Source organism: Epinephelus lanceolatus, chromosome 23 (assembly GCF_041903045.1).
Source record: "Epinephelus lanceolatus isolate andai-2023 chromosome 23, ASM4190304v1, whole genome shotgun sequence".
Taxonomy (NCBI): Eukaryota; Metazoa; Chordata; class Actinopteri; order Perciformes; family Serranidae; genus Epinephelus; species Epinephelus lanceolatus.
The window spans coordinates 2,808,983-2,825,792 of NC_135756.1; the positions used below are offsets into that span (position 1 = coordinate 2,808,983).

Consider the following 16,810-nt stretch of genomic DNA (forward strand, 5'->3'; position numbering starts at 1 on the left):
AGAATAATCTGAGCATCAAGTAAATATGTGAGGTCATATGACATCATAGGTCACAGCCAGCAGGGTAATCAAAGGAGCAGATTTATGTTTTGTTGAAGCACAACAGCCACCATCATCATCATCATCCTCCACAAAAAAAGTCTGAAAAGCTGCAAATTCCTGTCAACGTTACAGGTCAGAAGCACAGAGAGTCGTTGACTAGAGATGATACGCCGTCTCATGGCGGTCACTTCCTGTCAGCGTTACAGATCAGAAGCACAGAGAGTCGTTGACTAGAGATGATACGCCGTCTCATGGCGGTCACTTCCTGTCAGCGTTACAGGTCAGAAGCACAGAGAGTCGTTGACTAGAGATGATACGCCGTCTCATGGCGGTCACTTCCTGTCAGCGTTACAGGTCAGAAGCACAGAGAGTCGTTGACTAGAGATGATACGCCGTCTCATGGCGGTCACTTCCTGTCAGCGTTACAGGTCAGAAGCACAGAGAGTCGTTGACTAGAGATGATACGCCGTCTCATGGCGGTCACTTCCTGTCAGCGTTACAGGTCAGAAGCACAGAGAGTCGTTGACTAGAGATGATACGCCGTCTCATGGCGGTCACTTCCTGTCAGCGTTACAGATCAGAAGCACAGAGAGTCGTTGACTAGAGATGATACGCCGTCTCATGGCGGTCACTTCCTGTCAACGTTACAGATCAGAAGCACAGAGAGTCGTTGACTAGAGATGATACGCCGTCTCATGGCGGTCACTTCCTGTCAGCGTTACAGATCAGAAGCACAGAGAGTCGTTGACTAGAGATGATACGCCGTCTCATGGCGGTCACTTCCTGTCAGCGTTACAGATCAGAAGCACAGAGAGTCGTTGACTAGAGATGATACGCCGTCTCATGGCGGTCACTTCCTGTCAGCGTTACAGGTCAGAAGCACAGAGAGTCGTTGACTAGAGATGATACGCCGTCTCATGGCGGTCACTTCCTGTCAGCGTTACAGGTCAGAAGCACAGAGAGTCGTTGACTAGAGATGATACGCCGTCTCATGGCGGTCACTTCCTGTCAGCGTTACAGATCAGAAGCACAGAGAGTCGTTGACTAGAGATGATACGCCGTCTCATGGCGGTCACTTCCTGTCAGCGTTACAGATCAGAAGCACAGAGAGTCGTTGACTAGAGATGATACGCCGTCTCATGGCGGTCACTTCCTGTCAACGTTACAGATCAGAAGCACAGAGAGTCGTTGACTAGAGATGATACGCCGTCTCATGGCGGTCACTTCCTGTCAGCGTTACAGATCAGAAGCACAGAGAGTCGTTGACTAGAGATGATACGCCGTCTCATGGCGGTCACTTCCTGTCAGCGTTACAGATCAGAAGCACAGAGAGTCGTTGACTAGAGATGATACGCCGTCTCATGGCGGTCACTTCCTGTCAGCGTTACAGATCAGAAGCACAGAGAGTTGTTGACTAGAGATGATACAGATGATGCAGCTGGTGAAGGTGGAGCTCATTTTAGATGCAGTGAAAAGTTAAGTAAAATACCTCAAAACTTTACTGTAGTAAATGTACCTGGTTTGATTTCCAGCTCTGTGACTGTTTATATGTGACCACATGTAGAGAATGTTACAGAGCGTGCCGTCTAATGAGTGTGTGTGTGTGTGTGTGTATGTTGAAGCAGTAAAAGCCACTCAGCCGTAACGCTGTTAGTCTGCTCAGAGTAAAGGAACGTTCTGCTAAAATAAGTCCTAACAAACCACTTTCTGTATGTGTGTGTGTGTGTGTGTGTAGCTGTTGTACACACACACACACACACACACACACACACACATACATTAACAGGCTTTATGGAGTGTTGAGAAAGTTTCTTAACAACCAGTGTATTCAACCTGCAGACACACCCTCAGTGTGTGTGTGTGTGTGTGTGTGTGTGTGTGTGTTGGACAGAGACAGTCTGTCTCCACTTCCTTTCAGACTCGAGGCCTCCTGAGTGGAGAGACGCTACCTGCCGATAGTTATCAGACGACACAAAGACAGAAGAGGGGCAGATAAGATGAGAGGACATCATGTCCAATCAGAGGCTGTGATGTCACCTTGTCTCACCTGCACCTGAAAACACCTTCAGAGACCAGTTTGTTTTTGATGGTGCAAAGTAACTGAGTACATTTACTCAAGTGCTTAAGCACAAATTTAAGTATTTCCATTTGATGCTACTTTTTACTTCAGCTTGACATCTCAGAGGGAAATATTTTACTTTTACTGCACAACATTCATCTGACAGTTTTAGTTACTTAGATTCAGATAATTAATACAGAATATAAAATCAATTAAAAATAATGATGTGTTATCACAGATTAATCCACTCAGCTTTATATAAAGTCCATAAAACGAGCTCCACCTTCACCAGCTGCAACATTAAAGTGATGAACACATTAATGGCCGGGACACACGCTGCGTCTTTTACAGCCTGGAAAACATGAGGTCGAGCACTCGCCGATTCCCTGAGCCAACTTTCAAGAACGCAGAGGCAGGTTGCTAAGCGACCATCAGCACCTACTCACCAGGAAATCCAGAGTTTGGACCTGATTGTCTCCCACGTGTTGTTTTTTAAGTTTGTATTAAAGTATAGGGCGACACGGTCGTACAGTAGTTAGCATTGTTGCCTCACAGCGAGAGGGTTTTTGGTTCAAACTCAGTGATGGAGTTTGTGTGGAGTTCACATGTCCTCCCCGTGTCGGGTGCTCCGGCTTCCTCCCACAGTCCAAAGACATCAAGGTTTACTGGTGAGTCTAAATTGACCGCAAGAGTGAATGGTCATCTTTCTCTGTGTGTCAGCCCTGTGATAGTCCGGTGACCTCTCGTCCAATGTCAGCTGGGATAGGCTCCACCCCCTTGCGACCCTAAACAGGATAAGCACTTACAGAAAATGAATGTATTAAAATATAATACAGATGTACAGCTCTGGGTATCTCTGCACAAAAATGATCAACCTCTCCGACCTCACCACAGACTGATTTTATGTAGAAGAAAGAAAAGAGATCTGCGAGCTGTGATTGGTTGCTGAGTTTCAAAAGTTAAACTTTGTTAATCTCAAGCCACTGTGCCCCAAATATCAGGTGCTTAGGAGCGCTTGTGCACTGTGACGGTGTCACTCACTCTTTTTGGCACAGCTTCAGTGCATCTACATTGACAACAACAGATAAGAGGGCATGAAAAACTTAACGCATCAATAATTAGAATACATTAATATAATTCTGGCATGGTACTTTGACTCAGGGACTTAAATATTGACAGTGCAGGTAGTGTGATTGCACTGCAGCCCCTGGGGTGGAGGAACCCGTAGAGATAGCGGGGCCTTGCAAGTGATTCAGATTACCACCTTGGAAATATTCCTGTGTTGATATGATAAAAAAAAAAAGAATATTATTAATTTATAAATGATGCCATTTGCTATATATGTTCCCAAAAAGGGAACTCATCTACGTCATGGTTTTCTTTTTTCTTTTTATAAGAAGTCCTGAAAGGGATAGTGCACCCAAAAATGAAAATTCAGCCATTATCTACTCACCCATATGCCGAGGGAGGCTCAGGTGAAGTTTTAGAGTCCTCACATCACTTGCAGAGATCCAAGGGGAGAGGAGGTAGCAACACAACTCCACCTAATGGAGGCTGACGGCGCCCCAGATTCAAACGTCCAAAAACACATAATTGAAACCACAAAATATCTCCATACTGCTCGTCCGTAGTGATCCAAGTGTCCTGAAGCCCCGACATAAAAAGTTGTCATAAAAAGTCATAAAAAGTTGTCAAACCTCATTTGAACTCTGTTTTTAGCCTCATTGTAGCCTGTAGCTCTATTTTCAATTATGTGTTTTTGGACGTTTGAATCTGGGGCGCCGTCAGCCTCCATTAGGTGGAGTTGTGTTGCTACCTCCTCTCCCCTTGGATCTCTGCAAGTGATGTGAGGACTCTAAAACTTCACCTGAGCCTCCCTCGGCATATGGGTGAGTAGATGATGGCTGAATTTACATTTTTGGGTGCACTATCCCTTTAACTATCTAAAACAAAATTATATACTTTTTTAAAATCTAAGATATAAAATTTATAATTATACGTAAAAAATAACTCAATTAGATTATTAATTTATTGTTTTCTTTCATATTTTTGTCAGATATGCAATGATGAATGCTGGGTAATGTTTATGGTGATGTTGATGATGTGACTTCAGCCAAGTGAAGCTGAAAACCTGCTGCAGCAGCTGCTTCCTGCTGTTGGCTGAAAGGGCTTCAACCCTCAGATTTTATTTGTTTGTTTTGTTGTTGTTTTAAATTTGGTGACTGGTGAATATTTTGTTTCCAAGTAAAACTGCTTATGTGAAGGATGAACATGATTATTGCTGCTATGGGCCCCCCTAGCAGCTGGGCCCCAGAGAGCTTTATAACGTTTCCTCCTTATGGGCGGCCCTGTGCGGCAGGTTTGTGTATCGAGGTCTTACACAAAAATGTTCAGAAAATCCACCTCAGCCTGATGTGTATCGAAAATAGAGTTTAAATATGCGTCCTTCTTTAAATACACAGCTTTTTATTAACGTGTTGAATTATTTGTCTCATTCTAAGTAAATGTTTGAATGCAGGACTTTTACTTGTAACAGAGTATTTCTACACAGTGGTATTAGTACTTTTACTCGAGTACTTCTTCCACCTCTGAAGACAAACTGGTTTCATTCACTCTTTTTTTTATATCCTGCTTTCCGTCTCTTTCCAGTAACTTCCACTCCCGTCTTGTTTCTCACTCAGGTGTGTGTGTTGACTCTCAGCGGCTCTTTGAAGGCATGTGTGTGAGTGTGTGTGAGTGTGTGTGTTGGTGTATGACTGGATGCTTTGTCAAACTAAATGTTTTTACATGTGAAACGTGTGTGTGCGTTAAGTGTTGAATGAACCTGTGTGTTTTATGTCTCTTTAATGAGTTTGTTAGTTCAGTGTTTTTATTTCTAATCAACAGTTTGTATCTTGTTTGAATGTCTCTTCTGTTCATGGTCGTTTATAAAAGCTTCAGTACAGCAAATAATTTAATACGAACATTATTCTTTATCCTGAAAGTTTAATTATTTAAATGTATATAATGTTTGTTTATTCATTTATTTGTCACTTTATTTACTGAATACAAATCATGGAGTGTTTGAACAGACAGCTGTGAGCGGACATTAACCAGCGGTGGAATGTAACTAAGTACATTTACTCAAGTATCATTTTCACTGCAGGACTTTTACTTGCAGTTGAGTATTTTCACAGTGTAGTTTTAGTACTTTTGCTGCAGTAAAGGATGTAAATACTTCCTGGCGTTAACAGTCACTCCTCTCTGTGTCTCTGCAGGGATCTCAGTATGAATAATCTGACTGTGCTGTCCAGCGGAGCTCTGACCAACCTGCACTTCCTGGAGGAGCTGTGAGTCAAACACACACACACACACACACACACACACACATACAGTTACTGTGTTAGACTTTAGGAGGTGAGATCAGTTCACTTCCTCAACAGCTGCTGGATTCTGAGTGTGAATTAAAGATTTCCAAGTCGGATATCAGAGAGAATCTTTTTTAGCTTTGAGACATTTATTTATTTCATTGATTCAACTTTTATTTTAGCTGGACGAGTAAAGTATGTGCGACTCCTCTACGATAGGTGGAGATATGCCCCCTTTCAGCTTGTTAGTATTGGACCTTTTTCCTGTTGACCTATTACGTCACAGACCAAACAATGGACAAACAAGTTAGCTACGGTTAGCTAGCTTCTTCTTCTCTTACACATTTAATGCTATTGGACTTCCGGGTCAAAGCCCGGGGCGGAAACTGTGGAGCATGCTCAGAGCGCCTCGGCCAGTTTGGGTCTGATTGACTGTATACATGCAGGAGTCACATGATCTGGGTGTGTTAGTCCCACTGTGACAAAATTCACTGCAGGAACATTTCACTCACACTGACATGTTTACGTGTATTTTAAAAGTCTGGTTTAAGTCAGAATAACATGTTTACATGTATTTTAAAAGTCCGGTTTAAGTCGCACTCACATGTTTACGTGTATTTTAAAAGTCCGGTTTAAGTCGCACTAACATGTTTAAGTGTATTTTAAAAGTCCGGTTTAAGTCGGACTAACATGTTTACGTGTATTTTGAAAGTCCGGTTTAAGTCGCACTCACATGTTTACGTGTATTTTAAAAGTCCGGTTTAAGTCGGACTAACATGTTTACATGTATTTTAAAAGTCCGGTTTAAGTCGCACTAACATGTTTACGTGTATTTTAAAAGTCCGGTTTAAGTCAGACTAACATGTTTATGTGTATTTTGAAAGTCCGGTTTAAGTCGCACTAACATGTTTAAGTGTATTTTAAAAGTCCGGTTTAAGTCGCACTAACATGTTTACGTGTATTTTGAAAGTCCGGTTTAAGTCGCACTCACGTGTTTACATGTATTTTAAAAGTCCGGTTTAAGTCGCACTAACATGTTTACATGTCTTTTAAAAGTCCGGTTTAAGTCGGACTAACATGTTTACATGTTTTTTAAAAGTCCGGTTTAAGTCGCACTAACATGTTTACATGTCTTTTAAAAGTCCGGTTTAAGTCGCACTAACATGTTTACATGTATTTTAAAAGTCCGGTTTAAGTTGGACTAACATGTTTACGTGTATTTTGAAAGTCCGGTTTAAGTCGCACTAACATGTTTAAGTGTATTTTAAAAGTCCGGTTTAAGTTGGACTAACATGTTTACATGTATTTTGAAAGTCCGGTTTAAGTCGGACTGACACAATAAATCCATTTTCTCTGATGTCATGTAAACACTACTGAGTGTGTGGATTAAGGTCTGGATGTGCAGGACCCAGAGTGTCTTTCATCCTCCATGTGCGACTGCAGTCTGCAGGAGTCCCGAGGGTGGACATTTGGATTCATGAAGCGGAGTGATTGACGGGTGCTCGTCTGCACATGTTGCGTCGGACTGCAGCTGTTGATACATCAGTGTGTTTAAATCCTCAGACATCTCTATGAACTCTGGGTAGTGACTCGGTGAGGGTGTCTGAGCGGGCGACCAGCTCAGATATCTGCGAGGATACGATATGTAATCCCATCTCTGCTCACCTAGCAGCAGTGTCATGTCGTGTGTGAACACTTTGATAACATTGGTATCTGCACACAGACAGACAGACAGGCACGTAGAGACAGACAGACACGTAGGGAGAGACAGACAGACACAGATCCAGAGAGAGATGGGAGGCAAAGCCTGTAAACAGCTGACCTCACAGAGACCTGAACATGACTCTGACTGCTGTTCTGCTCCGCTGCCAGCTGTGTGAGTGTGTGTGTGTGTGTGTGTTTTTAAATGTGTGTGTCTGTGTGTGTGTGATATTTGTCACCGTGGCGTGAGAAACGTCACTACGGCGATAGGACACCGCAGAGGTGCATGCTGGGTACATGCGGACTGGCTGAACTCTGCATGGCCTCTGAAGACAAACAGCAGAACCCAGCACAGCCCAGTGTGTCATACTGGTTCTAATGGTCCAGTGTCCTCAAGGTCCAGTGTCCTAAATGTCCAGTGACCTCAAGGTCCAGTGTCCTAAAGGTCCAGTGTTTAAAGGTCCAGTGTCCTAAAGGTCCAGTGTTTAAAGGTCCAGTGTCCTCAAGGTCCAGTGTTTAAAGATCCAGTATCCTAAAGGTCCAGTGTCCTAATGGTCCAGTGTTTAAAGATCCAGTATCCTAAAGGTCCAGTGTTTAAAGGTCCAGTGTTTAAAGGTCCAGCGTCCGAATGGTCCAGTGTTTAAAGGTCCAACGTCCTGATGGTCCAGTGTTTAAAGATCCAGTATCCTAAAGGTCCAGTGTCCTAATGGTCCAGTGTTTAATGGTCCAGTGTTTAAAGGTCCAGTGTTTAAAGATCCAGTATCCTAATGGTCCAGTGTTTAAAGGTCCAGTGTCCTAATGGTCCAGTGTTTAAAGGTCCAGTGTTTAAAGGTCCAGTGTTTAAAGATCCAGTATCCTAATGGTCCAGTGTTTAAAGGTCCAGTGTCCTAATGGTCCAGTGTTTAATGGTCCAGTGTTTAATGGTCCAGTGTTTAAAGATCCAGTATCCTAATGGTCCAGTGTTTAATGGTCCAGTGTCCTAATGGTCCAGTGTTTAAAGGTCCAGTGTTTAAAGATCCAGTATCCTAATGGTCCAGTGTTTAAAGGTCCAGTGTCCTAATGGTCCAGTTTTTAAAGGTCCAGCGTCCTAATGGTCCAGTGTTTAAAGGTCCAGTGTTTAAAGATCCAGTATCCTAAAGGTCCAGTGTCCTAATGGTCCAGTGTTTAAGTTTATTTATTATGTATTAGTAATCTGAATCTGTAAAGTAACCCTCTAAAATGTTGTGGAGTAGAAGTATAAAGTAGCAGAAAGTGGAAATACTCAAGTAAAGCACAAGTACCTCAGAATTATTCTCAAGTGCAGTACCTACTCGAGTAAATGTGCTTAGTTACTTCCCGCCTCTGCTCAGAGATGGTGGATGTCTGCTGTAAAATGTGTATTAAACTTCTGTTTATTATTTTTTTGGGCTGCACACGTTCCTGTGGTCAATTTCACTTCCGGTAGTTGTAATTGGCCCAGGTGAGGTTTCACTGTATTTCACCTGTTCACTCACTGGCGTGGTGACTTCTTAGACAAAGAGGGTGAGGTTTTGGCTCTGATATTTTCAGCTGACTGTAATATTGCATCATTCATTTGCTTTAGTTATTCAGTTGTTTGTTTAATAAACCACAACAAAACACATTCCTGCACGTCAGCCTTTGAACAAGTCACAGTTAGGAGTCACGGCATCTGCAAAAACTCTGAGCTTCATTCCTCTCTCTGTGTGTCTCAGGCGCTTGGCGGGAAACGATCTGTCATTCATCCCCAGAGGAGCGTTCACCGGCCTCTACAACCTCAAAGTGCTGTGAGTGTACACACACACACACACACACACACACACACACACACACACACATGCACGGACTGTAATAATGTGTGGTAGGTTTACTGGTGCTAATGATTCACAGAGACACTTTGAAGTGTGAGTGTTTGAGTTTAATGAACACTTTCTGTTCACTGTTTACATTCCTCATGTTTACTCATATCTACTGTTTCCTGTTGGCCTTCATTCATCCATGTGTTCGCACTCTGAGTCACTTATTGTCGTCATATTACTTTGTTTGAATACACGCAAAACTACTGTTACTCCAGTTCTGACTCATAAAACTTCTACTACTATACATTCTGCTCCAACCTCTTTATAATTCAGCTACGACTTTATTTTTGTCCCTTGTTTAATTTGTTGAGATCAAAATGACATAACAACAGTGAGTAGAAACCAAAACCATCGACCCACTGAGGGCTGGATTCAAAATCACACCGACAATCAGAGTAAAAAATTGAGGACGGTGTCCTGGGGGATCTCCTTCCAGACCTGGATCAGGGCATCAGTGAGCTCCTGGACAGTCTGTGGTGGTACTTGGCAACGTCGGATGCACTGGTGCCTAACAGCAGTCAGGGTACCGTTGGCTATGACATGGAGGTCCCACTAGAGGACGTGGGGCCCTCATGCCACCCTCATGCAGTCTGTTTCTGACAGTGTGGTCAGAAACATGCACACCAGTAGCCTGCTGGAGGTCATGTTGTAGGGCTCTGGCAGTGCTCCTCCTGTTCCTCCTCACACAAAGGAGCAGATAGCGGTCCTGCTGCTGGGTTGATGCCCTTCTATGGCCAGGTCCAGCTCTCCTGGTGTAACGGCCGGTCTCCTGGTGTCTGGTATCAACCTGACTGGGCTGCAGGTGCCTCCTCATGCTACCAGTAGTGACCTCTGACCCTCTGGAAAATGTTGAACTGTTCCTTTAAGTCCTCATCGTGTTGTTTTGCTCTCTGTACTCAGGATGCTTCAGAACAACCAGCTGATGTCTGTACCTGCTGAGGCCTTCAACAACCTGCACAACCTGCAGTCACTGTGAGACACACACACACACACACACACACACACACTTTTGTCTCGTTTTACCTCTTGGTGGAAAGGAATCTTGAGTCTCACACACACACATGGAGCGGTATATTAATGTATGTAGTCCAGACAGTGTGTTCCCTCAGTCTGATAACACACAGTAATTATACTGAAACTGTACCTGTGTGTGTGTGTGTGTGTGTGTGTGTGTAGATAAGGGTATAAGAATGGAGACGTCTGAGTCTTTCTTTTTGTCTGAGGTCTCTCTCTCATTTATCTGATGGACCATTATGTGAAGTCCCATCCTTCTCTTCTCTCCTGCTGTGTGAACAGAGGAGGTATTGTCAGGACAGACAGACAGACAGACAGACAGACAGACCTCTTTGTATCTACACAACATCCATGTTTATGTTATTTGACCTGAAGGAGACTTCAAAATATAAAGCTAAATATCATCATGTGTTTGTAGAGACGTACCTCTAGTTCTGTCCTTAAGTACAAATTTAAGGTACTTTTTGTACTTTAGTTACTTCTCACTTCTTCATCCAGTCCCTGTCCAGTGAAAACCACGTATCTCCAGATGTGCTGATGTTAATGTTTGTGTTAAACTGAAGGATGAAGAGTTCCATTGTGTGTTGAGAAAATGTTTTTACTTCTTAAAGGTCTGGTGTGTCAGATTTAGGGGGTTTAGTGACATCTAGTGGTGAGGACTGCAGATTGCAACCAGCTGAAACTTCTCTTGGTTAGAATTCCTTCTGACAGAGTGCAACGCGTCATATTCCGAAAGCCACGCCCCCAAAAGGGAAACGAGGCCCGCTTTCCCCTCCGCTTCTTCGCTCGTTTGCTGTCATTCTGCCTCCACAGCTGCACCTTCAAGTCTCCATGACTGAATTGCTAGCTAGCTAAACTTATTAGCTATAGCTAGCTAATAATTAGCTAATAATAAGATGGCAAAGGATTATTTTAGCACACTATGCCTACCAGAGAGGCAACGGTACATTGATAAGCTTAATGTTGCCAGTCTACCTCAGTGTCCCTTCTCCTTACCTTGCTCATCTTGGAGAAAACATGATGTGGAGATTCTTTTTTAAGAAGATGAGCACTTGGGCATGCTCAGCCGTCAGCCTGCTCCTACTACCAGCACTCGATGTTGTTTTGAGACATGCCTCTACATGCTGGTAGACTGACAGAAGTGCTAGAGTGGACCGCTGGAATGGACTGCTTGAATTGTGGAGCGCTGGGCACAATTATAACAGAAGTTGCATTCATACTGTCAATGCTTTAGCTTAACGTACATAAATACAGTTAATTGTTACTCTAACAAATACTTCTGGAGGGTCTGACAAAGTGTTTGCTGCACACATAGGCATACCGAGTGTCAGGATCCCACAGTTTCTTGCCTCACGTTTTATTGTCTGTACCCACTTTTGTCTTCTACAAGGTTCCGTTTTTCTGCTCGACAGCTAATTAAAGCTAAGCTCTGGGTTTTTATTGGCCGTGCAGCCCACCACACAGCAACGTTTCAGTATTTGGACTTTGGGAAAACGCAACAGGCTGGAAACAGAGGGGGAAAGTGTGAGGGGAAAGTGGGCCTCGTTTCCCCTTTGGGGGCGTGGCTTTCAGATTATGACATGTTGCGCTCTGTCTCTATTGCATATGCCACTATGAGCATTTATACTTGTGTGGTGGTGTGTCTGTGTCACTCTGTAGTTACACCTCCAACACACTAGTGGGCGGTGGTGTTTCTGTGAAGTGCTGTAATGTTTAGTTGATTCAAAACACACATTAAACACACATTAAACACACATTAAACATGGCTTAATAGAGACAATTCCAAACAAATCAGCTTCACTATAACTCGCTGCATTCACAGACAAACACTTGTCTTTATCTGGACACATTTTCCCCACAAATACAACATGCTAATGTTATTAGCACAAGTCTATGGCATTTTACATTGTATAAATTAGCCTAGCAGCTAGCAGAGATTTCCTCTGCTCATATGAAGCCAGGATAAATCGCACACAAGACTTAAAATGCTATTTTAGTGGAGGCTTTATTGTCTTCACAATTTGTTGTTTCTTATCTGTGAAATTAAAGTAAATCAAAGCTTTGTTTCCACTGAGGGAAATGGTTTCAGCTTACAGAGACAGACAGACATTCTGGGCTACTGTAGAGACATGGAGGTGTAGACGAGGACCTGCTCCCTGTGTAGATATAAACGTCTCATTCTAAGGTAACGAACATGCAGCTGTTCTTATTTTCGGGGTAGCTACACACCAAAGAAAACATACTGACTAATACAGCAGGATTATTAATCCAAATGAAAAACACTGACAGTGCCCCCACACACACTCACTCACATACACACACACACACACACACACACTCACTCTGAGCACTAAGTGTGTGCTCATTAAAATACCTTAGTTTATCCTGAGAGCACGTTGGCTGGTGGAGTGGTGCTTCAGCAGCCTGCCGATCATTCCTCTGTGCTGTTCAAACACTTGATCTCTAATGTTCCTCTTTAACAGCTTCAGAAGGAGGTGAAGCCTCCTGTTTTCTGCAAATGAAGTTCCTCATTAAAACCTCAAAGTCTCTGGTATTTATTCAAAAAGGATGTGTTTTGTTTTTTATGCGTTTTATGCGTTTTTACTTTCAGTTTGCAGATAAAATCCTGAGTGGGGAGCTGCAAATTAAAATGCTGTGATCAGGAAATGTTTTCAGCTTAGTTCTTTTTGCTTCCACTCTGACGAAGGAAATAAAATAATGATAATAAAATTTATTTATGCAGCACTTTGCAAATTAAAGTTACACAGTGATTTCCATTGTAGAACAAGGATTAAAACATGTCAGGACTCCAATGAGACAAAATAAAATGAGACCAAAAAAAAAAAAAAACAGAGCAAAGAATATAAGACAACTGCAACGACAACAATGACGACAGCAATGGCGACAACAGCAACTACATCGACAGCAACAACGAGAAAGACAGCCACAACAACAACAGCGCAACAACGACAAAGACAGTGACATCGTTTGACAACAAGAGCAGCAACAGAGATGACGAGATAAACACAGACAGCAACAAAAATGATGACATCAACAACTATGACAATAGCAACAACGACAAAGACAGCAACATTTGATGACAATAGCAGCAGCAAAGATGACAAGACTGACAGCGGCAATGACGACAGCAATGATGATGAAGACAGCAACAACAACAACATCAGCAACTGACACAATGAGATTAACGATGACAGCAACAACGACATGACATCATTGACATCATTATTATGTTGGAAATAAAACAGTCTGCTTGTATTAATAAAAAGCTTTTTTAAAAACATGTTTTTAGAAGTGATTTAACAGATTTAAGAGTTTTATGAACTTTTAGAGAAGGTAGATTTCTGTTCCTCCATTAATCATGTCCTCTTTCATGTTTATCAAAATCTTAGCATTTTGCTTAAAACTTGTAAACTTACACATTGCGTAAATCTCTCCGCAGCCGCCTGGACGCCAATCACATCTCCAGCGTTCCCACCGGCTGTTTCTCCGGCCTCCGCTCTCTCCGTCACCTGTGGTTGGATGATAACTCTCTGACGGAGGTGCCGGCGGAGGCTTTGAGCGAGCTGCCTGCCCTGCAGGCCATGACGCTCGCCCTCAACCACATCAGCCACGTCCCCGATCACGCCTTCAGCAAGCTGGGCCGCCTGGTGGTGCTGTACGTACAACACGAACACAGTTAGAAATCTGTAAAGTTTAGATTGTGATTAATTTTAGAAATGCTGCATCAACTGATCAACAAGGTTTTCTTTCTTTAACTTGTGCTCTTTGAGTTTCTTCTTCTTCTCTGGTCTGCGTTGACTTCTCTCAGAAGAAGAGGAGGAAAATAAATAAAGAAGAAGAAGAAAGAGAAAGGATAGCAGGAGCTAGTTGATAGTTGGTTAGTCAGCACATTAGTCAGTTGTTTAACCTGCAAATCAGCAAGTCAATTAGCCGGTGAGTTGACGTTAGCGATGTAGGTTGGTCATTTAATCGGCAAGTGAGAAAGCAGCTGTCAGCAGATAAACAGAGATCTGTGTGGGTACATGAGACCCTAAAAAAGAGGCTGGATCATGGGGAGTACCACCAGTTGGTCCAGGAGCTTCTCCTCCATCATGGACGTTTACAGGCAGGTTTTAGGACGACTCAGGGGCACTTTGACAACCTGCTGTCTATCATCAGGCCGTACAGCTCTGGGTATCCAGCAACCACTACCACCAGTTTCTCCTCCATTGTTTACCAACTGTAAACTTGTTGTCGAGACAAACACAGAAGGCCCGCCTCTCAAATCATCCCATTGGACAATGGGGAAAAAGCAGAGATGACGTGGCGATTTTCAGCTCTGAGTTGAAGTTTTTTCAACTCTAGGATTTCAGAGTGCTCCGGCAAAAACTTCGGGCACCTAGAACACAGAAATGTGAGGTGTGTATCAACGCAAAGACAGCGAGCAAAAAGCGTCATTCTCTCATTCTCACAACTATAAGCCTGTTTCCACTGAAGAAGTTCCTGGTACTATTTGGGGGCAGGAACTACTACAGGAACGTCCTCTCACTCGGCCCTCTCTACCGCCGTGTCTCCACTGAGAGAGCAGAGCAGGAGGAAGGTTCCTGTAAAGTTACCGGGCTCTGGATGTGATGTAATCGTTGTGTGACCATTTTGACCGGGGCGACGTAGGGACGTAGTTAGCTGTTAGCCGTTAGCGGTGTCTATAATAACTCAGTAACTCAATAAACGGTCTGTGAAAAAAATATTTTTTCCAGCAAATGTCTTAGTTACAACATGATTGAGCTAACTGGAGTAGTTTCATGTCGTATCCGACAACGGGAGGCTTTTAACAGATGACGTCCTGATGTTAGCTTTGCTGCTGCTGTTAGCTGTCCCTGTCAGCTGCAGCCACTGATGCTTTCTAGACATCGTGATTTCCCAAAACTGAATAAATACCACACATAGCAACACAAAACTGCTTTGCTAGCTCAATCATGTTGTAACTAAGATATCTGCTGGAAAAAAATATTTTTTTCACGGACCATATATTGAGTTAATGAGTTAATACAGACACCGCTAATGGCTAACAGCTAACAGTTAGCCCAGCTAATCTACAATAACCATAGTAATTACAAAACGTCACATGCCGCCTTGAGTATATCCAATCAGCACCAAGTAATCCCCAAGCCCCAGCCAGGAGTCTCTCGGGGCCGTTCTGAGTACCTACTCCGAGGCAGGGACTTGTTTAGCCCCTGTAAAAGTTCCGGTACTCTGTCCTTCGGGGGTGGTTCCTGCGGTGGAGACACGCACCAACGGCCCCGGCCCCGTAAAATTACCCCGAAGTTCCTGCAGTGGAAACGGGCCTTATTACAAAGAGCCACCTCCAGCTGCTAAAATGCTTTCTGTGTGATCAGGGTCGTAGACAGTTAGTGAGTAGGTTAGTCAACTGGTTAGTAGTAACCGCAACTTTGGGGCTCATAGAGCAAGCACACTTCGGGCTACATCCTTACTTGAATATAGATAAAATGATTGAATCTCCTCTAGACTTCCCAAATATAATCAGACGAAATGGATTCAAACTTGATAGTGAGACAAGTCATTTTGTTGGGGTTGTGACGCTCAAAAACATATATCCACTGATTTATGTAAGTCTACGAGAAAAGTCATCTTGGCCCCAATGACATCACGTGACGGACTCAGGAGTTGTAATTTCACTGTTTGGCCACAAAAATTGGCTCCAAAGTCTGGCGTTGTTCCTGGGGGCCTGGCACAAACATGTGCACGTGGCCGAACCGTCTGTCACAACAAAGAACAGAGAAGCTCAAATTGCAGCAAACACAGAAGAAGCTTGACTTCATTTGTTGCTCAGGATGCCGTTACTCCATGTATCTTTACTTAGCAAACGGTTTGCTGACAAATTAACGTTCTGAATGTCGTATTAGACCTTTTCAGACATTTTGACATGTTGTAGTAGAACACACAGCTGTGTTTGATGACATTAATGGCGGCTGCATCAGGGGAGGTGCTGAGATTGTGAGTTCTGGCTCACTGGGACAATGAATGGAACAGAGCCAACATTAATGTCATCAGTTTCACCTGTGAGTTTCCTACGATGTGTCAAAACGACGACTGAGAAAATGCTTGTTGAATTAAATCAGATGTGCATCAATCAGCTGGACTCAGATGAGAACTCAAATCGGCAAATCCAGAACATCTAAATTCACTGAACTTGTGTGAACCCACAGTTTTACCATTATGGTAATATTTTTGTTTTTGCCTCTGTGTATGTGTGTGTGTGTATGTGTGTGTGTGTGTGTGTAGTTTGTTGCTAGGAGCTGTCGCTGCATTAAGTTTAACCGTGGCAGTGACTGTCCCTGACTGTCTGTAATAGCTCCTTAATAACATACAAGACTCTCAGTGTGTGTGTGTGTGTGTGTGTGTGCATGTGTGCATGTGTGTGACGGCATTCAGCGCGGCAGCATTGAAGTCTGCTGTCATTTCTTTTGTCCAATCGGCTTGAAGCTAATTTGCATGAAATTACCAAAAGAAAAAAAACCTTCTTGAGAGGCCCCGGGGCCCCTTTTTAAAAGACACACACACACACACACACACACACACACACTCTTTGTCTGCTTCATTAGTCCATCAGTCTCTCTCTCTCCATAGGCATCTCAACAACAATAGGATCGTTTCCATGGGAACAAACTGCTTCCACGGACTCCACAGTTTGGAGACGCTGTGAGTTCCTCTGTTTGTGTGTGTGTGTGTGTGTGTGTGTGTGTGTGTAATGGGGAGGGGTCGGAGAAGTC

General features: G+C 43.3%; 1 protein-coding gene across 2 annotated transcripts in view; it reads left to right on the forward strand.

Annotated features, from left to right (window-relative positions):
- The window catches only part of LOC117249353 (leucine-rich repeat-containing G-protein coupled receptor 5-like), a 52,685-nt gene that overhangs the window by 12,629 nt on the left and 23,246 nt on the right, over nucleotides 1-16,810 (forward strand). For both annotated transcript variants that reach the window (XM_033614956.2, XM_033614957.2), the window contains exons 2-6: nucleotides 5,359-5,430; nucleotides 8,862-8,933; nucleotides 9,906-9,977; nucleotides 13,480-13,695; nucleotides 16,668-16,739. In XM_033614956.2, coding sequence (XP_033470847.2) covers nucleotides 5,359-5,430; nucleotides 8,862-8,933; nucleotides 9,906-9,977; nucleotides 13,480-13,695; nucleotides 16,668-16,739 — 504 coding nt within the window. The remainder of the gene's footprint in view (nucleotides 1-5,358; nucleotides 5,431-8,861; nucleotides 8,934-9,905; nucleotides 9,978-13,479; nucleotides 13,696-16,667; nucleotides 16,740-16,810) is intronic.